Source organism: Molothrus ater, chromosome 11 (genome assembly GCF_012460135.2).
Source record: "Molothrus ater isolate BHLD 08-10-18 breed brown headed cowbird chromosome 11, BPBGC_Mater_1.1, whole genome shotgun sequence".
NCBI classification, from domain to species: Eukaryota; Metazoa; Chordata; class Aves; order Passeriformes; family Icteridae; genus Molothrus; species Molothrus ater.
In genome coordinates, this window is record NC_050488.2 from 12,254,351 (window position 1) to 12,282,151 (window position 27,801).

Genomic DNA, 27,801 nt, shown 5'->3' on the forward strand with positions numbered 1-27,801 from the left:
CCCCGCGGAACTGGCATGAACCCCGTGCCCTAAGCCCCGTGTCTGTGCCCCTGCAGGTGAAGCAAATGCAGGGAGACCCTGCCCAGCCCCACGGGCCACCTTAAGCGGGGCCGGGGCTGGCGAGGCCGCGCCGAGCACATGGGGGCCCGTTAAAGCAGACCCGGCACGGTCCCGCGGGGCGTTCTCCGCCTCCATGGGGACACTTCGCTCCGCAATGCTGCCCGGGGCAGGGCGCAGCCCCTCCGCTACAAGCCGCGCAGGCCTCGGCGCCCTTCCCGAGGAGCCCGTCCGCCGTGTCCGGCCCCAGACGGGCGCGACTCGAAGCCTGGCCCCAGCTGCTGCGTGGGGATGGGGACCGGGCGGCACCCGCATGCCGCGAAGGAGCGGAGCGGCCGCGCGGAGCCTCTCGGCCGGCGTCGCTCCACGGCCGCGCGGTGCTGGTGGCGTCCCGGGTATCCCGACTGCGCGGGCTCTGTCCCTGTCCCTGTCCCTCCGTGTCCCCGCCGCGTTCCGGTGTCCCCGCGGCCGCACGCCCCTCCCGCAGGGCGCCCCCCAGCGGCCGCACCCTCCCCGCGCCCCGCCGCGGCCAGGCCCCTTTAAGGCGCGGGGCGGGCCTAGGAGCTGAGCTCTCGCGGGGCTTGGGAGCCGCGCTCTCGCGAGGCTGGGGCAGCGCCGTGATTGGCTGCAGGGGGTTGAATGTAAGATGGCGCCCAGGGAGCTGTGAGGGGAAAAGACTCGGGGCCGAGGCGGCGGCGGCGACAGGGCCGGGGTGAGGCGGGGCCGGGTCACGCCGCGGCGCAGCCGGGCCGGCGGGCCGGGGTAGTGCGCGGCGGCGGCGGGGCTGGGTGGGGCCCCCCTTCGGGCGCGGGAGGAGGAGGCGGCGGTTCCGGGGGCGGCGCGGGCCCGGCGGGGAGGGGGAGGGGGCGGCCCCGCCTGCCGCGCGCGCGCGCGCGCGCTTTCCTGGCCCGCGCGGGCGCGCCCCCCGCTCTTCCCCCCCCGTGAACCGGGCGCGTCCCCGTCGCCCCCCCCCGCCCGGGCAGCGAGGCACCGGAAGGCGCGGCCTGTGCGCGGCCCTCGGCGGCCCCGTCCTCGCGGAGCCCCCGACATGGCTCCTGCCGGGGGGGCGGGGGAGGCGGTGTCACGGCGCCGCCTGCGGGCCCGGCCCGGCCGCCCCGCCGACAGACAAAGGCGGCGGGAGCGGCTGGGGCAGTGCCGGGTCCCCGCGGGCGGGGGAAGCCCCACGGGCTCCGCGTCCCCGCTCGGGCAGGACCGAGGCTGAGCTGCAGCCGACGTCTCAGGGCCTAAACACGGAGCTTCGCCTCGTCTCGGCTGGGTGGCCGAGCGGTCCGTAGCGTTCCCGGCTGTCTCTCGAGGCATCACCGGGAACACCTGCGGGGGCAGGGGGTGGGGGGGGTGCCTCTGGATGCGGTCACTGCTGCTGCTGCCTTGTTCTAAGTTCTGTGTGCCAGTAACTCCGGTGTTACCCACCGTGCCGCGCCTGTCGCCGCACGGCGCTCTGTGACAGATGTGCTCGCACAGTCGTTCTCAGTACCACCAGGCTGAGGGATGATACGATGGTTAGAAATTGGGCATCTTGCAATTCCTCAGTAGGAGCTGCTAGCTGCGTGGATGATCATATCTTTGTTTCCTGATTTATTTTTTTTCTTAATGGAATACATATTAAACATAAAATGACTTAATAAAGAAAGAGGAACTGGGGATGGAAAGGGCTTCTTTGTTCTGTCTTCTCCAGAACGTTACAAGTCTAAGAGCTCAGGACAAGAGCAGCAGAAATACATGCAACATGGTGACTGGTGAGTCCAGATTGTCCACATGCTGCAAGTTGTGTGTGTGTTTTCAGTAACCTCAGTCTAAGTTTTATCAACTAACCGTATGTGCTCATAATCTTCAAAGAATTTCTTGAACTTACTTCTTGAAAAAATGCAGTTATTCTGCACAGAGAGGAATTATCTTCCTTTATTGGAGAAACTTATTGCCTGGATGCTCTTTTTTTAATTTTAAAATGCAATATTAAAAACATGCTGCTGAGATCCAGTGAGGGTGGACGTTTGCAGTTTCCAGTGTGTGTCTGTGGGATAAATGGAATGCACAAATTAGTGTGTTTTAATAACTAAAAGTAGTGACTACAGCAGCAAGCTGTATGTGTTGCCCTACAGAAGCCTGTTGAATACACCCTAGAGCCTTACAGAGGTTTTCTGCCATAAATGCAGGTTGGTTTAGTTTTAATAAGTAAAATTTCTGGGGGTGCAGCATTACATTTCTGAATCTTTCTCTGGACCTGGTACCTCACTGCTGCACAGGGTCTTGGGAAGTGCAGCTTTGGGTGTTTCAGTGCTTCTAGTTAAATAATCTCAAGCAGCCTTAAAACTGATATGAATGAGAGACACTTTTACCTCCAGGGTCTGTAACTGCAGCTGTAGAGAAAACCCAAGGAAGATCTTGCTGATCTTCTGGGGCAGGAACAGATCCTCATGGCATGGTGGGGCTCTGGTCCATGCCTGGCACTTGGAATACTGCAGGGGTTCAGCTTAGTGGCTCTTAGTATAGTCACTTCAAGAAATTGTAAATGAATTTTTTTCCATGGTAGAAGAAAGGAAAGAGATTTCTTCTGACAGAAGAAATTGTGATTGAGGAAGATTTGCTAGTAGGGGAAGACTGGCTTAGTAGGCTCTTGATTTTGATGCTAACAAGAACTAATTGAAATGGACCAGCTGAGTAGGGTGAAGGATTTGTATTTAAGAAAGCAGTGCTTGCTTTAAGATTTGTATTTAAGAAATCAGTGCTTGCTCGGTGGTCAGAAGAGGCTGGTGATTGGTGGTGGATCTCTGCTGCTTATGCTTCTGGGTGTCTTGTGGCTTTTGGTCTCTTACACAGGAGAATGATGTAGCTTGTGAAAGAAGAGTTGGAGTTTCAAAAGTAGAAGTGAGGGCTAACAGCTCCCATTGGGAACAGTGGCCCTGCTGACCTCCTGACTTTCTCCTTTGCCAAGATTAACAGGAGGTGGATAGCTATCCCCTGAGTTGTTACAAGTACTAAAAACCAATGCAGGAGCAGGAAGGGAGCACCTGGGAGAGGTGAGCCCATCCAATTTAGCAGCAGCTGGCTGTCAAAGAACATCTGTGGCATTCATGTCTGGGATCCCAGCATGGCATCCTTGAGGCTTATTCTTCAAAAGAGTCTTCCCTCTCAAAGCTGTATCTGCTAGTGCCCCTCAGGGTGGACATGGAGAATGATGATGCTCTTCTGAAAGCCTCACTGTAGTATTGAAGTCAAATACTTGAAAGCTCCAAGCAGAAGACTGGGACAAGTTAATTGCTCAAAATCTGTTTTCCTCAGAGTATATAATGGAGCATCATGCAGTTAGATGCAAAACACATTTCAGTGTGCCTGCTGTCTTGAGTCCTGAGTCCCTATGGATGCACTGACATTGTTGCTCTCCCTTGGTTTCACCCTGGCCATATGGTTACCTGGGAAGGGGTTAGCTATGTGTGCTATAGAGGTATAGAGTACTCTTGGGTAGCTCCTGGAGAAGTGAGTAATCTTACTGGCTCTGTCACCCAGAGTTGGCTTGAAAATGTCAGATTGGTGTCTCAGAAAGAATGTTTGTTCTGTACAGATGTGGGCTCTACAGGAGCTTCTGTATGCTGATATTTGCAGAGCTGTTGGATTTGCTATGTGAACACCATTATTTGGTGTTTTTTCCTAAAGAATGTTGTATATTTTAAGAATATCTTCTACAGAAATCTCATACAGCAACAAATATGTCTTAAAGACTTCAGAAACCATAGATAGAGCGCAAGTTACCTCATGCGTGTTCCCGTTACCTTTGATAATATTTTTTTTCTCTTGTGAGCCTGGTCCAATGCACTAGCCATGAACCTCCATGTAAACAAAAACTGTATGTTTGTACTGCTGTCACATAACAGTGAAGAGGGGTTAGTGTTTGCTTCAGCTCTGCCAGGTTTTGGTGATAACTCGCACTGGACTTCCAGTGTACTTGAGTGCCAGTGAAAGCCTAGAGTTAACTCCTATTTTCACACAGGCTTTTGCAGCCTTAAGTTCAACGATAGCCCTGTCTCAATTCTACTTTGTTAAATCATGGTGAAAGGATACCTAAAGCTCTGTTTTTGTACCTGTTCTCTTTAGACCTACAGTCATAATGTACATAGTGATGTCTGTCTGTGTTTCCTTCTTTATGCAGCTTGACCTAGTAGTGCTGAATCACCTCTTCTAGTCCTGATCTTGTGGTGTTTCACATCTTTTCACAACTGTCTCACTATCTGGTGATGTTATAGCTCAAATGTATTTATGCTCTATATCAAGGCAAATTAGTGCCTTAGAAATAACCAGTATACTCACTGCAAAAACAATTTGTGGGTTTAAACAAGAGAAGTCAATAAGAGAAGAATGCTGTCAGAGTATACCCTAGAGCTGTCTGGTGTTCTCAGGTGGAGTTATCTTTGGTGGTGGTGGTTTTTTCTTTGCTTTCACTTCCGCCCTGATCATCTTAACTTCTTTTTCTGTCTTTCTGTTGTCTTCACACATGGCATGTTTCATGTTAACCTCTTCCTATATTAAAAGGACATCGAGAACTGATGCTGCAGTTGCCTTTGTCATTTCCAGAGCTCTGTTTCTCCATGTGTGTAGTTTCCAGTTTGAGGAAATATCTCGATTCCAGCGCTCTCCTTTTGCTTGCTATGCTCAAATCGATGAGGCTGTCCTAGTCCTAATAGCAATGAGCTGAGTGCTACATCTGTTGCTCTTCTGTTGTGCTTCCCATTAGCTGCCTAGAATAGAACTGCACGGCCTGATAGAACACACTGCTCAGTTTCCCACCTCTGCGGCTGCAAAGCAGGGCCGCAGCTATTGATTTCTGAGCCTCTCTCGCTAACAGTGCATGCTGCAAACAAATGGAATGTACGACTGGATTTGTCTGGTACAGGACTTGCCTGGTCTGGGTGAAGTACAGAGCTAGGGGAGTTTACATGGCACTGATCTCTGGGAGGAGGAGGAGTCACACCAGGGTATCATTCAGACTCCCCTGAGCTGCCAAGGGTTAATCTGAGAAATGTGTAGTAGCACAAAATGCCTCATAAAACTAAAGCATCTGTCCTGGGCATCTGGCTGTGCATGTTTGCCAGTTTTCATACAGTACTTGGTATGAGAGATTAGTTACTGGAGTTAAGAATATCCTTTCATCAAGGAAGTGCTGTAGTTAAGACTTTTACTTTCTCTTTCCTTAAGGAACCCTGAGGACCTTGCAATATGAATAATTCTCTGGAGAACACCATTTCCTTTGAAGAATACATCCGTGTGAAGGCGCGAACGATCCCCCAGCACAGGATGAAGGAGTTTCTAGACTCCCTTGCTTCCAAGGGGCCAGAAGCTCTCCAGGAGTTTCAACAGACAGCCACCACCACAATGGTGTATCAGCAAGGTGGCAACTGCATTTACACGGACAGCACAGAGGTGGCTGGGTCTTTGCTTGAACTTGCTTGTCCTGTGACAACCAGTATCCAGCAACAAACTCAGCCAGAGCAGCAGATACAGGTTCAGCAACCCCAGCAAGTGCAGGTAAGCATCTGAAATAATCTCTGAATGTATATGTGATTTGCCAACTGATGGAGCAGTGTTCAGAGGTGCTGTCTTAACCTTAAGCCTCAGACAAGTACTTAAGAGGCAGGGCCAATTAACTTCAAATAGAACAGCAATATTTCCCTTTCATTTAAGGAATTTGGTAGTAAATTTGCTCTCTTGCCTGTGCCTCCCTGGAGCCCTGCTGTAGGAGGAGCCGCATACATAGCAATGGAGTGGTGTCACCTATTGGAGAAACGGTCACAGTTCTGGCATGTACACAACTCCAGAAGCCTTGTGCTCTGAAGCTGCTATAAATACCAGCTCCCTCTGACTGTCTGATTGTTCAGGGTGGCTGTGGGATGGAGGTTGCCTGAAGGAATTTTTTTTTCTTAATAAAATCAATAATCTTTAAATAGTTTTACTTGAACATTCTAAAAGTTGTTCTTGAAACTGACTTTTAAGCAAGGAGGAAATGCAAGAGAGTCAACTTTAGGATATGAGTCAGGGGAAGATACTGGAAAGGAATTCTAAAGGATGCATATGGATCAAGGTAGATTATATGTTTGCACAGTGGAAGGAGTTGTCTTTTTTGTTTTTGTTTTTTTTTTTTAAGTAGATATTACATTAGATATTTTATTCAGTGTTAAGTAAGCAAATCCACTATCAGAGAAAAAAACCAACAATTTTATAACTTAGGAAATTGCTTTTGTCTTCAGATACATTTTGTAATTTGAAGAGTTCATAGGTGGCAGGGCATTTACTAAAGTTTTTCTATATGTCTCTAAACAGCTGAACTCTGGCTATAGCTGTAATTCTGATACACTGCACTTGAGATATGAATCTTTCTGGTTTCTGTAGCAGAATGTAAAGCTGCAAGCTCTTTTCTTTTTTTTGATTTTTTTACAACAAGTGTGGGTATGGAGTCACAAATGACTGGGGATCAGGTAGTGTGTACTTGCTGCAGTGCAGTAGACTTGTGTCAACAGCTCACTTGTGTGTTTTTATCCTACAGCAAAGACAAAACTCCTTCACTGGTAACTTGTCTCCAATTACTCTCTATTGAATAAATGAATGCTTAACTGGGACTTCTGTAACCTGTTGCCCTACAGTGACTTGTGTTGAAAGGCTTTTGAAGAACAAAAACCTGAGCTCTTTCAGGCATGACTTGGATCTCTGCATGAGGCTATTAAAATGGATCAAGAGTGTGTTTGGTTTTACCAGCTAGTATATTTTCTGGAAGAAGTTTTTTTTTTTTTTACAGCAGAAGAGCTAGGAGGGTTGGCTTTTGAGTGCCTCAGCCTTGAAGATGGGGAAAGCCCCCAGACCAATTGTAAAAGTCAAAAGGAATCTTTTTTATCCCCTCTCACTCTTGCTGCCTCGTTTCAGAACTACCCACTGTTCAGGCTTGACCCTTGCAAGTCTTCTAGTAACAGAGATAGGGAGGGAGGTCATATATCTTGTGCTCCAGAGAAAAATAACCTGACCTTCTTGTAAATAAGCATAGAGTTGCTGCCAGAGACTGGTTTCTGATTTTGGAACTGAGTGACCTGCACCCTGAATATGAAAAGCTTCTCAAAATTAAAGATTTCAGCAGCTTTCCTGAAGAATGCTCTCTACCCTCTTCTCCTTGTTTTTGATGTGCCTCCGCTTTTAGATACCTGCTTTCCCATCTGTACAAATCATCATTACTATTTGTATTGCTTACCCTGCTGCTCACTTTAGGTGACACATTTGGTACTAGATGTGGCTGCAGCTTTTGTGTATCAGCAGTGCAGCTGAACTCAGGTGTATTTGAGCAGCTAGCTCAGAATTATCTTAGTTTTTCTGCAAGAATAGGGTGGAGAAGAATGTCTTTACCTCTTTGCAAGAGTGTTTTTTGCATTTTTCAGGATTTCTTATTGAGACATAATTTATGTTAAACTCATTATTTAGTGTTCACTCATCTCTGCACTGTCACTGTGGCAGCAGTGGCAGAGCTCATCTTCTGGATAAAGCTGGATTTTGTTGTGACTCTGGGGAGTGACAGTGTTCCACCATAGCAGTGCACCTGCTCCAGCTGGCTCCCTGTGCTGAAGTACTGCTTGTGTTTTATTATGATGAATTTTGGTCATCTGCCGAAGCCTCTTAGCTTTTGATTAAACTTGTCATCCTGGTGCTTGGATTGGTAATCTGTTTAGTTCTTGCTAATCCAATTGTAAGTCAGTGGAAGACCCTTTGAGGGACTATGCTTATGTCTGGCACTGTGACAGTGCTGCTGGGGGTGACTAACACTTTGACCAGTCAGATGGCTTCACAGTTGAAAGTGCTGCTTGTGATCTTACAATCATGGAGATAGTGCTCAGGTTTCATCGTGGATTTTACTTGTTGTGAACAACTAAAGACAGTGTGTCACTGCTTGCTGCTTTTATTTATTCTAGAAAAATAAATTTGCTCTTTGGAGAAGTTGTGCCTTAAGGTGTTCTTGCCTAAAAGGCTCAAAAAAGTCTTAGCAAATGTTTATTTTAGAGGATGAGTGGATGCAACTGTTGGGTTATGTACACTGGTCATTGCTACAGTTTAAGTGTCCTGGAGCTCCTTCCACACCCAGTATCACAGGGGTGCTATAAATGACCTTGAGAAGGAATTCAGTATGTCAAGTTGTCATACCTTGTTGTGGATCAGGGAGTGGCAGGGAAGGTCCGTGTTTTGCTCCAGTCAAGGAAGTGTTTTATCAGCTCTGCTTTTGGTGAGATTGTTGTTTGTCGGTCCTGTGCATAGAGGCCATAGAATTGATGATGCCAGTGAGGTGTTTAGTGCTGCTTGCTTCCCAAATATGGTGCTTTTGCAGAGGTCAGTGTACCTCTTGTGCCTCTTACCCAAGAAGCTTTAACTGAAAGAATATCAGAGGACAGAAAGTATCTTTGCTTATGGTGTGTGTGAAGAAAATCCTCGGTTTCAGCTTTTTATGAACACTCTGATGTCTAGGTGGCAAGATTTTCTTGGGCAGGGCTTGGGGGAGGGCTGCTACATGTGAGCACGATCACAGAACTGTATGGGGAATGGTTGAATGCCGTGTAAAATATCTTTCATTTAATACTTGTGTCTTTCTAATTGCTCAATTCCTTATGTGTTTACTGTTCACTCTATTCTGTGACTTCAGGCCTTTATAGGAGGCTGGACATTATTAATGACACAAGGCAAGGAAAGATGCCCTTAAATAGCTTAGAAAAAAGTCTCATCTCTGTCTCTGCACAGAATGCATCTTTGCTTCTGATGGCTGTACCTTCCTCTTGCCTCTGTACTGGTTCTGAAGTTTAGCTTGAAGGTAGAGTTCCTATTTGCTTACGTTTGAAAAACATGCCAGAATGATTTTAGTGTAGCAGCAGGTATTAATTAGCATTTCCTAGGGCTGAGAGGGACAATTCAAAGAGTGGTTATAGTCAAGAGTGGTGTTTTAGAGGTAGCATCTACTTGTATATGGAAGTACTCTTCTGTTGGAGAGGTAAGCTGTTTTTCCTTGGTTCATGTGTTTTAACTGTCTTAGACCTAAATCCCTCCCCAGTGTACAGCTTGACAGCATAATCTTGATATTGTAACTGTTTAAACACACCCAAGGCCTAATTTAGCTGATGGAATTCTCTCTCTGATGTTGATGAATGAGCAGAGGAAAAGCCTGGAGTGAGAGTCAGTCTGGCAGTTGTTCTGAAAAGCTGACTCGCACCCTTCCCATAGACCTTGTTTACTTAGATAGAGAGGACTTCCTGTAAAGTAGTTAAATAACAGGTTCTGATACTTCCTGCTACTTCACTGATCAGTCTTTTCACTTACTCTTCACTTACACTTTTCATATCTGTTCTGTACTTGCTTGTACACTTTCTGGTGTAGCTTTTGAGGGAACTCTTTGTTACAGTGTTAGTTTTTAGTGCTGGACTTGCTTTAGCTTAGGGCTATTCTTTAGGGAACTGTATTTTAAGTCTTCTGTCCTTAAATTTGGCTTAAAAACCCTGAGGTTACTCTTCTCATGCTCTCACTAACTTTTTTCCCAAGTATTTGACTTTGTGTGGGAAGTTTGAGATGCATCCACATTACTTCTGGGGGCATTTGGAGCATACTTCCTGCTGCAAGTTGGCCACCTGCCGAAGCCTTCTTACCTCTTGTAGGTTTGGAGCCTGTCATTTGGGGTTCCCTCCAGATGAAACTAAGCTGTAAGATGCAGTCTTGTGTTTTGGTGATGTCAAACTTGGCTGGTGGGCAAAACTAGAGCTAAATTTGAAACAGTCTTCTGGAAGGCATAGTGTGGACATGTTGGTACATCTCCAGTCCTGCTCTGAAGATCTGCTCTTGGTGTGTACTACTGCTTGCTGGTTTAAAAACTGCTTCAGAAACCAAGATCTTCTTTGTGAAAAGGTGCATTGAAGAGCCTGTCTGGTGCTCTATGGAAAGCTACATATAAAAAATCCACTCAGGAAAGAGTTGCTCTGTGTGCTCGTTTAGAGGTAGGTTTTAGGAAATATTAGAATCCAGTCAGTCTGCAGATGAAAGAATTAACAAGCAAAGAAAATCTCAGTTGTTTCAGAACTGCTGTTCTGAAACAACTGAGTGCGATTCCTTTTTGGGCAGAGAATCCACACAGGGCAGACATGTTATGGCTCCTACTTGAAAGTTTGTCTATCAACCATTAGGAAAAAAAGTTTTGGCAACCAGGCTTCAGATGTTCTCATGGTCCAGGGTTACATATTTACTCTTGCATTTGCTCAGTTCAGGACAGAATATGTTTTTGGGCTTGATGTGACAGAAGATTTCCTTTAAGTGAATTTAGTTCTGCTCTCCTGTTACGATACAGGGTTGATTTCTGACACTTTTGGTTTTCTAGGCAGTACTTGGTCCAGCTTCCAGCTACTTCATGGTGAAAAGGCATTTCTCTGTGTCATGGTAGCCTGCTGGGAGGTGATTCTTTCATGCTGTTGGATCCAGACTTTTGGCAATAAATAGTATTTCAGTACTGGTAACTTGGCATGTTCCTTTCTTGCACCAGTAACCCAGGAATTGCCAGCATAACATGTTTTTACTTTAATTTTCAGCATAAAATGAAGATTTAAAGTCCCCTGTTGGTCTTGGCCTGTAAATTTAAAACATTCCCCTTTGTACAGAGTCTTTTATAAAGTCTGCTGCTGCTGAGTGTAATTCTTTGTCCTTTTTTTCCTCAGATGGCAAGTTAGACAATAAGGTCAATATTAGAAGCCTCTGGTCTCAGACCAGGGTAAGGCCTGTAATCATAGCAGATAGAGCAAATGTGTCTTGTGTGAGACCAAAAACAGCAGTGCAATAAAACATGTAATTTGTTCAATCTTTGGCTTTTGCCTTGCAGGTAATCTTCTGAACAAGGATTTAAATTAATAGTAAAGACAATATTAGTGATTTTTAAAGTGAAATATTTTGGAGAATTCTTGCTTTAGGGGTGTGATTACAACTGGCTTTCTTAAACTGAGCCCTTACCTGGTATCCGTGTTTGGGCCTGTTTGCCCGAGGCAGTACTCATGCTCCAGGGCAGAACAATATCAAATAGAACTGAGGAAACATCCCATAGGTGAGTTCATCTTTTTCAATTGACTGCCTGATCAAATCACTCACTGATGAAGCTTTTTAAACTGTAATGCTGACATAAGGTCACATGCTTCTTGTTACCTTGCAGGAAATTATTATAGACTCACCACGTCATCTGGATTACAGTATACTGCACAGAGTTCCCAGAAGGAACTATACCCTGTTCTTCCTGGAAATAAATTAATTCTTAACAGGACGTGACTTATAAATGGCCTGCCAGTGGGGCATTTTGCTACCCCAGTTTTTTTCCTTAGCAACTCTTAATTGGCTGTAAATGGGTCCTTAACATTTTTCAAGAATTCTTAGCAGTGATGCTGGGAAGTGAGATTTTGTGCACAGCAGGCCTGCATGGTAGTTCCTTTTGGTATTGTCAGACTAGTGTGCTGTCTCTGTGCAAATGCTGCATTAGTCTGCCTGGATCCAGGAAGTGAGGTAGAAAAAGGTGAGAGAACTGTGAGTAGGAAGACATTTAGTCTTGCAACTAAATAAGTCCGTGTTGGCTTCAGAAAGAGGTGTTGAGTAATTAATTGCCTCCCTTAAGATGAAGTGTTAATGAAACCTAGAGAAACAGATGGTCATGAGTACCTGGGATATGCTTCTAGGACAAGGCAAATGTAACAAGTTGTCTCTGTAAATGTGAGGAAAAATGAAGTGTCTGGACAAGGGATGTGAAGCTGTTGGGCAGACCTTGGACAAATGAGCATTAAAATGAGAGGGTGTGATTTTTTATTTTTTTTTTTCCTCGAAAATAATGGAACTGGTTGGGAATCAAGTCAACAGATTTGTCTGTGTTATTCAGCATTGTCTAAGTGCGTGAGCTGGAAAATAAAACTGAGTAGTTTGGACAATAAATGGTATTAAATGGAATAAGTAAATAATGAAAAAAAAGGTTGGTTTTAATTATTATTGCCAAAGAAATTCTTCTAGAGTTTATAAAACATGCTGCAGCATAGGCCATTAATGCATGACAAAGATTGAGGTTGAACTTGCCACATTCTGTGTTGGTACCCGCTTGAGTAGTGTTACTATTAATGATGGGTTTCAGAGTAATATTCCTGTGCTTTATGAGGAAAGAGCCAAGTGCTGGTTTCAACTTACCCATATTTCTTATTGCCTGTCACCAGCAAGTGATCCTGTGGCCATCTTGGGATGGGGGTGGGCAGCAGTAGAACAATCTTTAGAGCATGGTAAGAATGAGGCAAGCTCCTGTGAGTGTAATGTGAATGACCTTTAAGTCTTGGTATTGCAAGACCTGTGCTAAAGTAACATTTTAGCAATGCAAACTGTTTTGAAGAGTCTTGGATTCCAAGGATGGAATCTGTTGGCTTGAGCCCATAGAGCTTTGAGGGTGGAGATGTAGCTCACATGCTGTTCTCTCTGTCCTGGGAGTCATATGCAGTGCTGAGCAAACACATCTACTGTATCACTGTTATCAACCAGGCACTTCTAGAATAACTCTGCTTCATTTTCCTGAAATCTTTACTAATGGATTAATACATGGAATCAAAAGGGAGCATAAAGACCTGGAGCATAGCCCTTGAGTCACAGACCATCTCTGCTGAATCACTGATGTTTGCTGATCTCTAACTGGTGGCTTGGTGTCGTTGCAGGTTCAGGTCCAGGTCCAGCAGTCACCGCAGCAGGTCTCCGCCCAGCAGCTTTCTCCACAGCTCTCTGTCCATCAGGCTTCAGAGCAGCCAATACAGGTCCAGGTGCAGATCCAGGGCCAGGCACAGCAGCAGGCATCCCAGACAATACAGAGTCAGTCTCTTCAGAGCCCCAGCCCATCGCAGCTGCAGGCAGCTCAGATCCAAGTGCAGCATGTGCAGACTGCCCAACAGATCCAGGCTGCAGAGCTACAGGAGGAACACATACAACACCAGCAGATCCAGGCCCAGCTTGTGGCAGGACAGGCCATTACTGGTGGCCAGCAGATCCAGATCCAGACAGTTGGGGCACTGTCACCCCCACCTTCTCAACAAGGCTCCCCACGAGAGGGAGAGAGGCGGATCAGCTCTGCGAGTGTCCTGCAGCCAGTGAAGAAACGTAAAGTGGATATGCCTATTACTGTATCGTATGCTATTTCAGGGCAGCCAGTTGCCACAGTGCTGGCCATTCCTCAGGGCCAGCAGCAAAGTTATGTCTCTTTAAGGCCAGACTTGTTAACAGTGGACAGTGCCCACCTGTACAGTGCCACTGGGACCATTACTAGCCCCACTGGAGAGACGTGGACCATCCCTGTTTACTCTGCTCAACCACGTGGCGACCTTCAGCAGCAAAACATAACCCACATTGCCATCCCTCAGGAGGCCTACAATGCCGTCCACGTCAGTGGCTCCCCCACAACTCTGGCTACAGTGAAGCTGGAAGATGACAAGGATAAGATGGTGGGAAGTACTTCAGTAGTGAAGAACTCTCATGAGGAAGTGGTGCAGACTCTTGCTAATTCGATCTTTCCAGCACAGTTTATGAATGGCAACATCCACATTCCAGTGGCAGTGCAGGCTGTGGCAGGGACATACCAGAATACAGCACAGACAGTGCACATATGGGACCCACAGCAGCAACAGCAGCAACCCACACCACAAGAGCAGGGGCAGCAGCAGCAGCTACAAGTCACTTGCTCAGTAAGTTAAAACTGCCTCTTGGTCTCAGTTGGTGATTAACAACTTACAAATGTTTTGGAGAGGGAGCATGCCAACAGACAGCTGGTGTCTGGGAAGCAGAGATGCATCTGTCCCAGAAGCCTGAATGTGACACAGGGCACTTGACTCCTGATGGGTATAAGACTTTCATGTGATAATGTTAGTACATAGTTATAAGATTCAAAACATTCCAAAAGAAAAGTACAGTCTTGATCTTAGTGTTAAAAATTAATAGATGCATACTGATTGCCAGACTCTTCATAGCAGGTATTCTGAGATCTGCAGTATTTTCCTGAGCTGTTCCAGGGGTTGCAGTGGACAGGTAGGGGTAATTGCAGCCAAATAAAGTGTGCTAATATGTACTAGTCATGATCAGTTACTTTGTGTTATGTTGGACATGGGAGTCCACAGCAGATCTGGTGCCCTGGGTAAAGTATTGAAATCTGACTAGTTGTGAGCAAACTTCCGGATCAAATGTACTTTAGAGTACATAAGGTATTTAAAATAAAATACCCTAAATATATATACAATTCCAGGAGGAATGTACTCTCTCTCTATGGGAGGCAATAAAGCTACTAGAGGTGAACATCGTGCTTTTTGGGGTTGACCCTCTCAAAACTGTGAAACTGAGAAAGAATTTGCCTGCCTGCCCTGTGCTGTCCTCTGGCATTGTGCTTCTAGGGGATCACAGCAAGTTGCAGCAATTTTGCTCTATTTGTGAAAAATACAGGTTTGTAAGGAGCATGTGCCAGTTCAGCAGATTTACATCAGCCTATGTCCAGCCTTCACACTGAACAAAGATGTCTGTGAGGTTTGGGCACAAGACTGTCCCTTGGATTGGGCTGTTAGAGGGAGTTGGCTCTGGAAAGCTTTCAGCTCTCTGGAGAGTAATGTGGCAGCACTCTGGAGGAGAGCAGAGGCTCAGTCCTGGCTCCTACAAAGACAAGGTGTCAGTTCACCCTTGGACTTGTGAAGGCAGAGAGAGGCTTTGCTTCACAACTTAGTCGCCATCTGCCTTGATTAAAGCTGGGCCTTTTCCGTCAGTCTCTCTGCTCCCTGCGGCAGCTGCAGGGGCTGAGAAGCAAAAAGCTAATAAGAACTGATGCAGAGAATAAAAAGCCAGCCAGAGGGAGTTGGAAGGCTTCAGTCTGAGACTCTTGCAGACTTTGCCTATTAAGCTGTTGGTTTTTTATACTAAGTAAGGTACAGGTGTTTAAAGTCTCTGTGCTGTTTTCCTATGCCATGGTTTCTAGTACTGTCAGAGCAACTTCCACTAATATTGACACTTAGCAGTATCAAAGGAAAAGCTGCTTTTTGGAGTAGGTCTTAGGAAGGAAATAGCAAAACTGTTTTGATATAAGAATTGTTATTTCTGTAACATTCAGGGTACCAGTGAGAGTTTGACTAAGGTCTGTAAAGCTGTTAATTGAGGTAGCTATGAGACTGTGGCATAGAATGGAAAACCTGTAGCGATTAATGCAGCTGAAGGGCTTGCTGCAGGTTTTAGATTGGTGCTATTGGTTGTCTGACAAATAAGTTTCAGTTTGAGATTGAAATTCTTGATGACCTAAGGTCCCACTGCAAAGTAAATTTCCAAATGGTCTGGAGATGCCTTAGGTCTGTAATAAGTCATGCAGTCACTCTTCACACAATAGTAGCTAGTCCCCATCAGTAGTATTTGGTATTTTGAGAACATTGCATTGAAATTGAATTGATGTTTTGATGCTGTGTTCTAGTCTTACTGCTTTATACCTTTTACAAATGAATTAATCTTATTTATCACTTATGCTAAGAACAGAATGTATTTATTCTGTGTGTCTGTTATGTACTGCTTAAAGAAGAGAGTCTGGATAGGGAGGGTTGCCAGTGGTGTATGGCATGTGATTGTACCCAGGACCTTCCTTAGGGCAGTCTAGGTGTGGAGCAACAGTGGTGAAAAAGCTGTTGCCACCTTCCTGTTCAGGGGCTGGTGGTCTCAGTGGGCTGCTCTTGTAGTGAGATGGATTTCAGTGGCGATTCAGAGTGACAAGTGAGCTGAAAAGATAGATCTGTCCATTCAAACTGAAAGAGTTTTTGGAGTGTAGAATATTCTTTCATGAGCAGCAATTCAGGTCGAACAGCAAAAGTTGCATTCCTTGGATTAATTTCTTGTTGGGAGTGTTGCAGAAGGTTGGTATCCTGGGGCTACAGGTATTGTGGGATTCTTGGTTTTTGTCCAGCTGTTGCATGTTGAAGTGTGCGTATAAACTGAAGGGTTTTCTTTCATAGGCTCAAACTGTTCAGGTTGCTGAAGTTGAACCACAGCCGCAGCCACAGACTTCACCTGAACTTCTACTTCCAAATTCTCTGAAGCCAGAAGAAGGCCTTGAAGTGTGGAAAAGCTGGGCACAGACCAAGAATGCAGAGCTGGAAAAAGAAGCCCAAAATAGACTAGCACCTATTGGAAGTAAGTGCTGTTGACAATATGGCCTTTGTTTCCTTTCAAGTAGGATTAGGAGTGACTAAAATGTTATGTGTGTACTGCTCTGGAAAACCCTTTTGTTTAATCAGTGATTGTTCCTAAATTTAAATTTTAATTTACTCTGCAGTACTAATTATTGTGTATTCCCAGTGCCACAGGACATGTATTAGCTCTGTGCTGAGCCCCCTTGAGCACCTGGGCTGATAGCAATAGAAAAGGGCACTGCATGGCTGTGGTGATGGACAAACTGTCCGTCCAAGCTGGTAGAACATTCATGGAGTTGCTGTTTTCCTGTTGCTGCAGGGCAGCATTTCACTGGGGACATGGTGAAAGAAGGCAATAGCCATACATTTGGCAGAAGATCTTCTTATCAAACTCCTGCCTGTTTTATCTTTTATTATTTCTGACAGCCTAAGATACGGATTTATTTCAGCTTGCGTTACTATACTGGGAGAACAAGGTAGTGCTGGGCCTGCCAGATAGAATGGCGATGTGGGAAATCTTTCCTGAAATGTTAAGAAATAATATGGCTTTATCACTTAAATAATATAGCTTTGTTTTGTTTTTTCAGGGCGTCAGCTGCTGAGGTTCCAGGAAGATCTCATCTCTTCAGCTGTGGCTGAGCTGAATTATGGTCTGTGCTTAATGACACGAGAAGCTCGGAATGGTGATGGTGAACCCTATGATCCAGATGTGCTCTACTATATCTTCCTGTGTATTCAGAAGGTAGGATGGGACAGCTGTATGTGCTGCAGAACTGTCCCTGTTGTCAGCATGTGTAGGGCGACTCCTGGTTATAAAAATAGAGACTATGACTTCTATTAAGCTTACCAACAATTTTATAAGAAAAAAATCTTTTTGCTTAAAAAACCTTGAAAACATGAGATGACTTGTCTGTCCTTAGTGCAAGCAATGCTTTAGTCTATGAGTTAAGTTTGTGAATAACTGAGTTCAGTATCACAGTGAAAATAATAAATCAGTTTAGCTTTTTTTGATGGGGAGGAGAAGGGTTGGATGATGTTTAAAGAAGTTGTCAATGTCAAGACATAAATTTAGTTAAAGCTTTAACAGGCAAGAACTTAGCTTTATGTGCTATGGGAAGTACGAGCTTTCTGGAAGAACTACAGGAACAGAGCTATACTTGGACAGGGAAATCGAGCATCCTTGTTGTTAACCTGAAAAAGTAGCATCCACTAGTCTTGTGAAATAACTAGAAGTGAACACACCTGAAATAAAAGGTGAAATCCAATCAGCTTTACTTTGTAAGATAGTTTTTCCTTTTTCTGTCCTGGCATTGCCATGGTAGTAATGGAGATTGCCTACCCTGTATTCACCTTGGTGCAAGAGTATTCACTCTTTAAGTAAACTGTATTAGCCTTCAGTGCTGTGTTGTAAAATGCTCACCTGAGGATGTGGGCCCTTAGGATGAGGTCTGCTCTGAGGCACACTCTTGCTCCCACTGTACTGGGTTGTGTTGTGATCTCTTACAGTATCTCTTTGAAAATGGCCGAGTTGATGACATCTTCTCAGATCTCTACTACATTCGGTTCACTGAATGGCTGCATGAAGTTCTTAAGGACATACAGCCCCGTGTTTCACCTCTTGGTAAGGGCCATTGTTTAAGAACTTTAAAACTTTCCAGAGCTTGAAATGTTTAAACTGAATTTATAGTATGAGCATAGTCTGAATAGAAATCTTTTTTAAGTATGTAACATCCCTAGGCTAGCTAATGCTGATCAGGGAGAAAAATGTGATGTTTGCAGTGAATGCTGGGGTTACTGCAGTTGTGAGGCTCTAACCCTGACTGTTATTGAGCATTATTTGTCACTTGTCACCAATCAGAAGGCACATTGTGGGGACTTTGTAGTGTCATAAGATTGACTTACTTGGCAGGCAGCTGATCCTTGATTTGAGTCAGGTTTCCTCATATGAAGTGGTAATACATCCTGCCTCTAATATGTATTGTTTCTTTGGGAGATAATACAGCACTGTCCTAGTGCCATGTAGCCAGATGGATACTGTCTGCAGAACCAATTGAGAGTGAAAGGAAAAAACAATGAGTGAGTAAAACCTCCAGTGCTGCAGTCAGTTGCAGCTCAACCTTACCTTTAGGAGATCATGGCAACAGGGATGGGGGAGGCAGTTCTAGAGAACTGAGATATAGGCAATACAGAGAACTGTATGAGAACTAGATAAAAATTGCATTTTCAGAGCATGGAAACCTGGTTTCTCATTGCTTCATTTCCTTTGATATGTTTGGACACGAGTGCAGAAATTAATTCTTATGTTCAGTAAAGTAGCTGATGTTACAGGCTAGGTGGCTAAGTGGTACCATGAGTTTTGGAATCTTTTTGTTTTCAGTCTGGCTGTTCGATCAGTGCTTTGACATTCCACAAGCCCTGGAGTTCATACTGCTGTCTTACTGTTTATCTGTGTATTTGGAGTGTAGTATTTTTCTTCTACACAAAGGGAAAAAAATATCTGAGAATCAAAAGGATTACTCATTTGTCCAAATACATCACTTGGCACTCTGTGCTCACTGAAGCTGTGCACAGGGGCCAAGAACTGATTTGTTACACTGGCCTGCCTGCTTTCACATATTATTGGATTAAGAGCATCTGCATTGGAGTCAAGCCAACAATTAAAAGCTTTTAAGTGCATATTCTTTTCTCTATGGGCTGGGATGTATAAGCATGTTGCACAAGCATACTCTCCACAGCTAGAGGTTGATGGATATTTACAAGTGTTTCCTAACTGTATCTGCTATTTAAGAAGTTATTTGCAGAGCACTGAATCTTGACATTAGTGGGAATTTCCTCTTTCTCCTTCTGTTAAGATTTATATGCTCTCCAGTACTTACAGACTGTAAAATGCTGCCTGTGCTCATGTTGTGTCTGTCCCCTGGCATGATGCTGACTTGTGATTATTGCAGGTTACATCCTCTCCAGTCATGTAACAGAAGAGATGCTGTGGGAGTGTAAGCAGCTTGGAGCTCACTCCCCTTCCACCTTGCTCACTACACTGATGTTTTTTAATACAAAGTAAGTACTGAGGTCTTACGGAATTCTGGGGAATAAAAGAACTTCAGAGACCTTAACAGGATTGGTTTGAAACTGCTGCACTGCGTAGGGCAAAATCACAAGTTTCAAATGGTTGCACACAGAGCCCACTTGTAGCTTCATCAGACAAAGATGCAGTATAAAAAGGAAGTGAGCTAGCAGAGGGCAGACTGAACCTGGGGCTTTTGTATGCTTTGCTGCTGGAAGAGTCCTTAGCCCAGTGGTTGGTTTGAGCTTCAGCCTGCTCATGATGACTAAAGATAACTACCTTGCTGTTGTGACTATGTCCCTTGCTTGCCTCTGAATGTCCTGTGTTCTGTTCTTGCTGCTCAGATACTTCCTGTTGAAAACAGTAGACCAGCACATGAAGCTGGCCTTCTCCAAGGTGCTGAGGCAGACCAAGAAGAACCCTTCTAATCCCAAGGATAAAAGCACGAGTATCCGCTATATGAAGGCTCCAGGCATGCACCAGACAGGACAGAAAGGTAGTGTCTAGGAGGTTTCTTTGGTAATATTTTACTTACTTGTGCTTGAAGAAGTGGATGAACCTGGAGATGTTTGCAGGTGGGGAATCCAAGGCTCTGCCAGTTACCTGGAGCCTGGCAGTATGTGTTTTCCATACATTCTCTCCAAGAGAGGATAGTACCTTCTAATCATAACCCTGGGGACATACCTTACCTGAGGCATGTGGGACTCATCAAGAACTAAGGATATTTTTTTTGTTACTTTTGTTGGTTTTCTTTTTTTTTTTTTTTTATGGGCAAAGAGACTATTGGGTGTAAGTGCTTATGAAGAGATGGAGAAAATTCTTTGGGAGGGCTTCTCTTACCTTGATTCATGTGAACTCATAAGAATTCCTATGTAAGTACAATCTATCCTCTTAAAAGCACAGGATGCAACTGAGGCTTTGCAGTCTCAGTAGTGATATTTCCCTCATTTTGTGCACTGGTTGAGGAGAAATGGAAAGAAGGATATGGATAGGTTGTGATCTTCTATAGCTTTAAGATTTAGCAAGCTCTGCATAATGCTTTAGGCATTTATAGCCAGGTGCCTCTGCCCTGGAACAGCCATATGTCTCTTGCTAGCTCTTGTACAGTGACAAGGTGCTGCAGGGTTGAGGCTCTAAGGTACTGCTCGGTGTGCTGTGCTTACACAGAGTGTCTGACAGACTTCTGGGGGGCTGGTTTGTAGTTACAGATGACATGTATGCAGAGCAGACCGAGAATCCAGAGAACCCCCTGAGGTGTCCCATAAAGCTGTATGACTTCTACCTCTTCAAATGGTGAGAGCTCTCGTCGTGTGTATGGTGCTTGTTTTCTGTGACTGGGGAGCTGCACCCTGTGCCTGGCTGAGTTTTCAGTGCTGTGTGATAGCACTGGCACAATTTCTATATTGTCATAAATTTACTTAAATAGAGAGGGGTGCTGATGCGAGAGAGTGGGATTAACTCTTATGGCATGGAAATAGAATTTTTGGGGTATTTAAGAGACAAATCCTGATTTGTGAACTGGCTGCTCTTAATCTTGGACGTTTGCTGTGTTGACATGAACTTGTTCTTCTGCTTGTGAGTTGCAAATCATCTGGAAGCATCCACTACTGAAGGTAGGGTTAGGGTCCTATTCAAACTAGCTTCTGAACAAAAAGAAGGACTTGCTGTGGAGATTGGAGGGTGCCTTAAAGGACTAATCTCTAAATTATGATGATTCTGAAATTTAATATAATGGTTCATCTGCACAGATGGATCTGCAGGTAGTCTGAGTGTGAAAATGCCGCATCCTTTCTTCACTCTGCAGGACCCCTAAAGTCATGTGTGTGTTATGCTTACCAGTGTGAAATAAAAACTACTTTGTTGTAGTCCTCACCATGGCTTTTTAACCTTGCCACGTCCTAAAACTTTGGAATGAATGTTGCCCCTAGATGTATCTCTGTACCTTCGTGTGTCATCAGCCAGATGTTCACTGTCAGGATTTGTGAAGCCTGGGGTGAGGACAGTGGTGGTATCTCTGTTCCAGGACATTTTGTTAGTCTGGTTATTTCTGATCTTCCTCACACAGCCCCCAGAGTGTGAAAGGCCGGAATGACACATTTTACTTGACCCCGGAGCCAGTGGTGGCCCCCAACAGCCCGATCTGGTATTCCATCCAGCCGATCAGCAGAGAGCAGATGGAGCAGATGCTCACCCGGATCCTGGTCATACGAGAGATTCAGGAAGCTCTTGCCGTGGCTAATGCCAGCACCATGCACTAAGGCATCCTTCGTGGCTCAGATGGGGTGGGGCAGGGTGATGGGGGAGGGACAAGCAAAGAGAAATTGTACAGACTTTTACACTAAAGGAGATGCCTAAGTTTTTGGTTTTTTATTGGTGTAGTTATGAAGCCCTTTTAGGCTTCTTCTCTTTAAAAGAATCTAAAGGAAAACCTACCCATTGTGTATCCTACCCAACACACCAAACTGTTGGAACCATTGGAGGCTGCATATCCCCTGCAAGCTGGGAGCTGTGGAAAGCTGCTGGTTGACTCTGGGTTTTTTTTTATGATGTAGAAAACATGAACTACAGGATTGGCCTGGTTGGCTGGGGCCTCTGTCTCCTTGGAGCACGTGCAGCCTAGAGGGCACAGAATGATGGATGGACCTGCTCAGCCAGTGGAGGAGAGGCAGGCATCTTCTTTTCTTGTGCTTGGACGTTAATTTGCTGTTATCTTGGAAGAAAGAGGAGAGAGTGAACTGCAATTATGATTTATACAAAAAAACAAACCAACAATTTCTATTCAGACCTTTAAGTGACATTTTTAGATGTTAAAAGTACAAACTTTACCACACTCTTCTTTTTTGGCCTAACATTGAGGCCTTAAAGCTTGAGGCTTCTGTGCCTGATGGAATTCTTGTAACATACACTTGTGTATCATATAAAGATACCACCCTGTTTCTCTTATGTATTCTTACTCTAGTTGTTTATTAAGAATGACGAGCACGTCTTTTCAACATGCCATTGAACAATGTGTCTTTATTTGGGGAAGAGTGAGCTGTGAGGGTGGGGGGGGTCATTATACAAAGATCAGTATGCAAACTGGTTGTTTTCATCCCTGTTCATGCTTTCCAGCTCAACTCTGCTGGATTTCTTTCACCCCTACAACTTACGAAGGTAGAAGGGCATACACTTCTGTTGAAGGACCTGAATGTCTGCTTGCTGATGGAAGCTCAGTTCCAGGCTAGGAACGTGGGATCTGTGAGACCAGATCAGACTGTCCTAATATTCTGTGGCTTTACCCCTAGGCAAATCCCCCTCTTTCCACCTTTTCAAATGCATCACAACAACGGCATGATGGAGGGGTAGTGGAGGGAAAAGGCCTTCCAGGAGCAGCATATGGCTTACTCCTGCTGTTTAACAGCCTTTTCACAGTTTTTAACACAGCTGTGTAGCTTTTGGCATCATTCATGATCATAATCCCCAGCCCTGTAGCCTTGCCTTGCTGCATCTTAAATGGTTGCTGTATTTTATATCATTAACAAATAGTCTGCTCTTTTGAAGCCAGCAGGTAGCCAACTGTGCTTGAAATGGGAGATCACTTGCCAGGCTTGTTACTTGTGCCACCAGCTTCTTGGATGCAGAGAAATGACTCTGCTTCTTGAAATTGTCTTCCCTGCTTCTCCACCTCACGTCCCTTCCCTGTTCCAAAATACACAGATAAATATTTAGATATATATTACAGTAAAATAACTTAAACTTGTGTACAGGCAAGCAACTTTCCTGAAGCCTCTGTTGTCCAGCACCTATCTGTACTGAGAAGGAAGGTCTGCCCTCTCTGTTGGTTGTGCAAGAGTGTAAATTGATGAGAGTAGCCAATGTTTCCTGTCTTTGTGCTTGTGAGCAGTGTTGAGGTGTGCAGCTTAGAGAGACTTCCCAAGCCCCTGATGCTTCACATTGATGTTGGTGTTCCTGAGGAGGCAGGTGTGCTTGAGTTAGTGTCAGTATGAGCAGTTTGTTCCCTCTACAGGACTCTGTGCTCAAGTAGGTGTGTGCAGAGAGGTGAAGTAGCAATGCACTGTTGTTTTGTTTTAGACTCTTAGCTCAGTGTCTGCCCTCAGAACTAGGCCAGAGGAAAACAGCCTGGGATCACTGCCCAGATCCCAGTGGGTCAGCTGGGAAGATGGTGCTTAGGGTGGGTGTAGTGCTGGCAGCAAGTACTGAGATCTCAGTTTGTCTGCTGGGAGCCAGCAGTTGCCCCATTGTAGGGTGGCTCTTCGGATCACCAGTACTTCAGCTGTCAGAAACCTCTAATCCTTTCACCATATCGTAGTGACTGGCATGTCCATCTTTGTCCCTGTTTTAAGTCTTTGGAGACATGGTTGGGGCAGGCTCCATTATTCCAAGCAGTTTGCATGTGCCTGCTGCACAGAGTATGCTCAATAGGCATGCACAGAGTGGCTTTCCCTTTCTTTTGAGCAGTTTGTCCCATCATCAGAGCAGAGTTGGAAATCCTGCTGCCTTGGCTGTCTCTATCAAAATACAGCAGATATTAAACAATCTGCCCAATACACACTGTACCAGTTGCTTTACTGGGCAGCCTTGAGAGTCACGTCTTAACACTACACATTGACAGGAACTTCAGCTGAGCTTTCTGGGGAAACAAAATTCCATGTTACCTTAAAATTCTAGATTGTGCACTTTCCTTACTACTCTTACCTGCAAGATGATCTCAAGTGTTTGTAGGGGGAAGAGTTCTCCTTGGAGGATACTGGTTAAGAACAGGGAAACTAGGCACATGGTGAGCTATGGAGATCTCCTGATGATTGATGGACTGGAGCGTTTCCATTTCTTTCTCATTGTCCACATGTACATAGGAGAGGATCTGCTGATGCAGACGTGGACTGCTGCACTGTTCTGTACTGTCTCATCAGAATGTCCACTGTGTTCACTTCATTCCCTATTTTTAGAGACAATCGATATACTGTGACTTAAGGATTATTTTCCTGGATCTGGCTTCTAGTCTGTCTCTCTGGAGCTAGTTTAAAAGGTACAGTATTTCTAGAATATAAATACTATGTTCTTTGCTAGTGAAGAACATGATCTGCTCCCTTGTAGGGGCTCGTAGGAAGATGTGCACAGAGTAGCACAGAAGAGTGCTGTGGCTTAGGGTTGCTATCCACATTCTGGGAAATGTTCCCAGTCAAACATGTAAAATAGCTTTTTAACACTTTCCTATAACCAGCTTGACTGCTGCTTAAAGGGCATTCCCCCTTGGCTCTGAGAGTGCCAAACTGCTTGTACTGCTCTTGTATGTGTGTATATATTGACAGGAACTCTCCGTGCCCTATGCCTTGTACGAGACAGGCTCAAAATGCATCCATCTCTAAATAAATAGAGCTGAGAAGTCAAGCTAGAGACCCTGTGTTGTTGATTTTGAACTGTGCCCATCTTGTCACTTTGGTGTGAAAGGAACCATAGAAAGCAGAGACTGACTGTTGTAAAGCACCTCACATTCTGACATAAGACTTATGTATTGTCCAAGCTCTTGACATTTAACAGTGTTGCTTTCTTTAGGAAACTTGTAGCCTCTTACACGTGTCCACAGCACCATTAGATTTTCATTTGCTTTCAAGAGGTCAAGCATTTCCTCTTTAGGTGGTAATGGCTGAAGCAGCGGAGAGCAGACTAGGGAGTGGTTCTTCACTCCTGTCTAAAGCAGTGTATAAAGGGAATGGTCTAAGAACTTCATTGGGCTCTCACCTGTTGGCTGCCTCTCCCCTAGAGGTCTAGACTTCAGACGGGTCACAAGATCTGAAGTAGTTCCTGAACTGTTCTGCCTTGGACAATACAAAAAGACTTAATCTGATTTCTAAATAAGAATCCTCTCCTGCACTGTTGCTGCTAGGGCAGAAATTAAGCCAGTCTTGTTCTCAGCTGCATCAGGGCTACTGTCTGCCTTGGCATACATAGAAGGGATGAGGCTTCAAATATTCCTATGCTGTGATAAGAGCAGATCCAGAAATGGTAGAAAAGAGCCCGTTGAGTGTAGAGGGGGTGGAGGATTGCTGGTACTGTAGTTGCTCATCCTCTTGCTGGACTGAGTGCTGCTGGACACTGAATGGCTGTGCAGCTGTCCAGCCATACCACATTCTTACCCAAGTTTAATACTGACTGACTTGGAATTAGTGCTTGGACTCCTAAATCACTATTAAAGTGGGATATCAACTGTCTTCCACCCTATATGGGGCTTTTCTCCCCATCTTATTGCTGGAGCTGCTCCTCTAAAACATTACAGGGAATGCACCTTATCCTGATGATTCAGCCTCTTCTGTTTCGTTGGTGCCAATGCTTAGGAAAGAGCCCTTCTTGCTTATACCTCTTCCTACCTTAAGGAACATCTCAATTCTTCCAGAAGTCTTGCTGCCATGCTTCCCCCAAATCTCTGAAGCGATTGCTGTGTCCCTACTTGTCGGTTTCCTTTGCTGCGTGGCTGAAGCTCTGCTCTGACACTGCAGTCACATTCCCTGTAACCTTGTGCATGGCAGACACGTTTGCCTGCTTCTCCTTTGGCGTTGGAGCTCATCAGAACGGGAAGGCAGATTAAACCCACTTACAGCAGCAATAAACCATGTCTAGAGCTCGAGGGAACTGCAGGAGAGAATGAGGTGGAGGGGATGTCTCAAAAAGGCAGGGTCCAGTTGCAGCCCAAAACCTCGCTTGATAATGAGTGTGCAGCCTATATGCAAAATACATCTTGTCTGTCCCTCCTGTGTTGACCCAGGTCTAAACAGCACATGTGATTGGCATCCTGCAAAGTGACCTTCAGAACTCTCCAGTAGCTTTGCCCCGTGAGTAACTCACACTACAAATCATTTTAAAGAGATGCACTCAACTATTTTTTTAATTTAATTTTACTCTTATATTCTCTGCTCTTTGTAATCTGCTTGGAAATAAAATGTTTTTCCCTGCAGCCTTTGTTGTAGTCTGTTTGAGAACCATTAAACTTTGCCTGATGTTTCTGTTGGAACAGAAGCCAACACGCCTGTTTACTGCTGTGCCTGTGCCCGTAGCACAACAGCTCAGATCCGTGTGTCCCTCCCAGGTAGGCTCAGCAAACCTTTGTTAGCCTGTTCTTTTTTAAAATAAGGGTAGAGAGACCTGTCATGCTGATCTTGGTCTGGCACAATGCCTCCTGTTGTGCTGATCCTGTGACAGGTGATGCTGACTCGAGAGTGCGTGTCCTTGGCAGGCGGCGCTTTCCGATCTCTGTTCACATTTCCTGTGTCCTACAGGGCAACATGAGGAACACATTTCTTGAAGCTGCTTTCTAATCTTTGAACAGCAGGGAGCTGTAGGCACAGGAGCACTGCACTGTACTTTAGTCCCTGAAATAGTTAGTGTTAGACAGGGGGTTGCCTTGGGCAGGGTGTTATGGGGAGCAGATCAGAAGGGGTGTGGTTGTCTCATGTACCTCATGCTCTGAGGCTGAATCTGGAATGTCACAAGTAAACCAGGAGGAGGAAGTTGTTCAGTAACCCTGCAGTACAGGAACTTTTCCTGATACTCAAGTGGAACTGCAGGGATGGGAACATCTCATCCTGGAAAAAGCCAACTGCTCTGTCCTGTAAGGCTCCTTTGAGGCAGATCTGTGTTTGTGCCTGTTCTGCTCCTCCTGGCACAGTCCCCCTGCTCTTCTCCAAAATCCTCCCTCTAGCCCCAGTCTGTGGCACAAATTTAAAGGTGTTAGACCCCCATCCCCAGTGTGCAGCTGTCCTCTTCACACTGCTTGTTTGTACAGCCTGGCCTGGTGACTTTGGGAAGAGGGGGCTAATGCCTAGCTGGGATCACCTTGGATCCTCTCTGGTGAGACTGCTGCCTCTCTGCCTTTCATTCCCCTCAAGGTGCAAGACTGGCCTCGCTGCTGCCTCTTGACTTTCATCCTTCGTGTAGCTCCCTTTGACTTACAAAACTGCTTTGGATTCTGCTGGTTTGTCCCAGCTCTGCATTCACCAACCCAACAAGTCCATTCTTGTCTTCTCAAGCTGCAGGAGTACCTGGACTCAGCTCCCAACTCAGTCTGTGCATGTCACCATGCTACCCGTAGCTGGGCTTTCTTAGGTGGTCTTATAGCAGGTATCGCACTGTACTGGTGCCACAAGCTGGTGCCAGCTAAGGCAGAGCCTGGCATGCAGTGCCCACTGGGCTGCACTGGAGTTCAGCTCTCTCCTGTTGCCTCCTGCCGGTATACGGACCCAGCTGCTCGGCCTGAGCACGGAACAGCCGCCATGACCCGATGTCACCGGGCTGAAGACGTACGGGCTCGATGCTGAGAAGCTGCTCAGGAGGTGCTGAGAGCGACAGCCGTGCCCGGTGTGTGCCCGGTGTGTGCCCGCTGCCGCCCGGCGCAGCGCAGGCCGAGGGCCGCGGCTGTGCTCCTCCGCTCCGGGGCCCTCCGCGGCGCCAGGGGGCGCTGTCGGCGCCGACCCT

At 45.5% G+C, this 27,801-nt stretch overlaps 2 protein-coding genes across 4 annotated transcripts; one reads left to right on the forward strand and one right to left on the reverse strand.

Moving 5' to 3' along the window:
• Positions 1-100: 100 nt before the first annotated feature.
• Positions 101-1,377, reverse strand: LOC118691798 (skin secretory protein xP2-like). Its single transcript, XM_036391204.1, has 2 exons — positions 934-1,377; positions 101-682 (listed from the first exon to the last, which is right to left on the reverse strand). The coding sequence occupies exons 1-2, from the start codon at positions 1,375-1,377 to the stop codon at positions 101-103; spliced, it is 1,026 nt and encodes a 341-aa protein (XP_036247097.1).
• QRICH1 (glutamine rich 1) lies at positions 677-26,284 on the forward strand. Of its 3 annotated transcripts, XM_036390773.2 has the most exons (11): positions 688-769; positions 1,754-1,814; positions 5,266-5,595; positions 12,792-13,808; positions 16,095-16,272; positions 16,859-17,013; positions 17,778-17,892; positions 19,220-19,328; positions 19,680-19,831; positions 20,538-20,628; positions 21,401-26,284. In XM_036390773.2, the coding sequence occupies exons 3-11, from the start codon at positions 5,287-5,289 to the stop codon at positions 21,591-21,593; spliced, it is 2,319 nt and encodes a 772-aa protein (XP_036246666.1). In that variant the 5' UTR covers positions 688-769; positions 1,754-1,814; positions 5,266-5,286; the 3' UTR covers positions 21,594-26,284. The 3 variants fall into 3 exon arrangements, with proteins under 3 accessions (XP_036246667.1, XP_036246666.1, XP_036246665.1); XM_036390774.2 differs by lacking the exon at positions 1,754-1,814 and having other exon boundaries at positions 677-769; XM_036390772.2 differs by lacking the exon at positions 688-769 and having other exon boundaries at positions 1,446-1,814.
• The last annotated feature ends 1,517 nt before the right edge of the window (positions 26,285-27,801 follow it).

Bases quoted from the DNA above. Each gene is read 5' to 3' on its own strand.
- QRICH1 (XM_036390774.2), top strand. From the start codon at position 5,287: ATGAATAATTCTCTGGAGAACACCATTTCCTTTGAAGAATACATCCGT. The intron at 19,329-19,679 runs GTAAGTACTGAG...CTTGCTGCTCAG, and splicing joins CTGATGTTTTTTAATACAAA to ATACTTCCTGTTGAAAACAG. The intron at 20,629-21,400 runs GTGAGAGCTCTC...TTCCTCACACAG, and splicing joins GACTTCTACCTCTTCAAATG to CCCCCAGAGTGTGAAAGGCC.
- LOC118691798 (XM_036391204.1), bottom strand. From the start codon at position 1,377: ATGCCTCGAGAGACAGCCGGGAACGCTACGGACCGCTCGGCCACCCAG. The intron at 683-933 runs GCGGGGCCGCCC...AACCCCCTGCAG, and splicing joins CGCGCGCGCGCGCGCGGCAG to CCAATCACGGCGCTGCCCCA.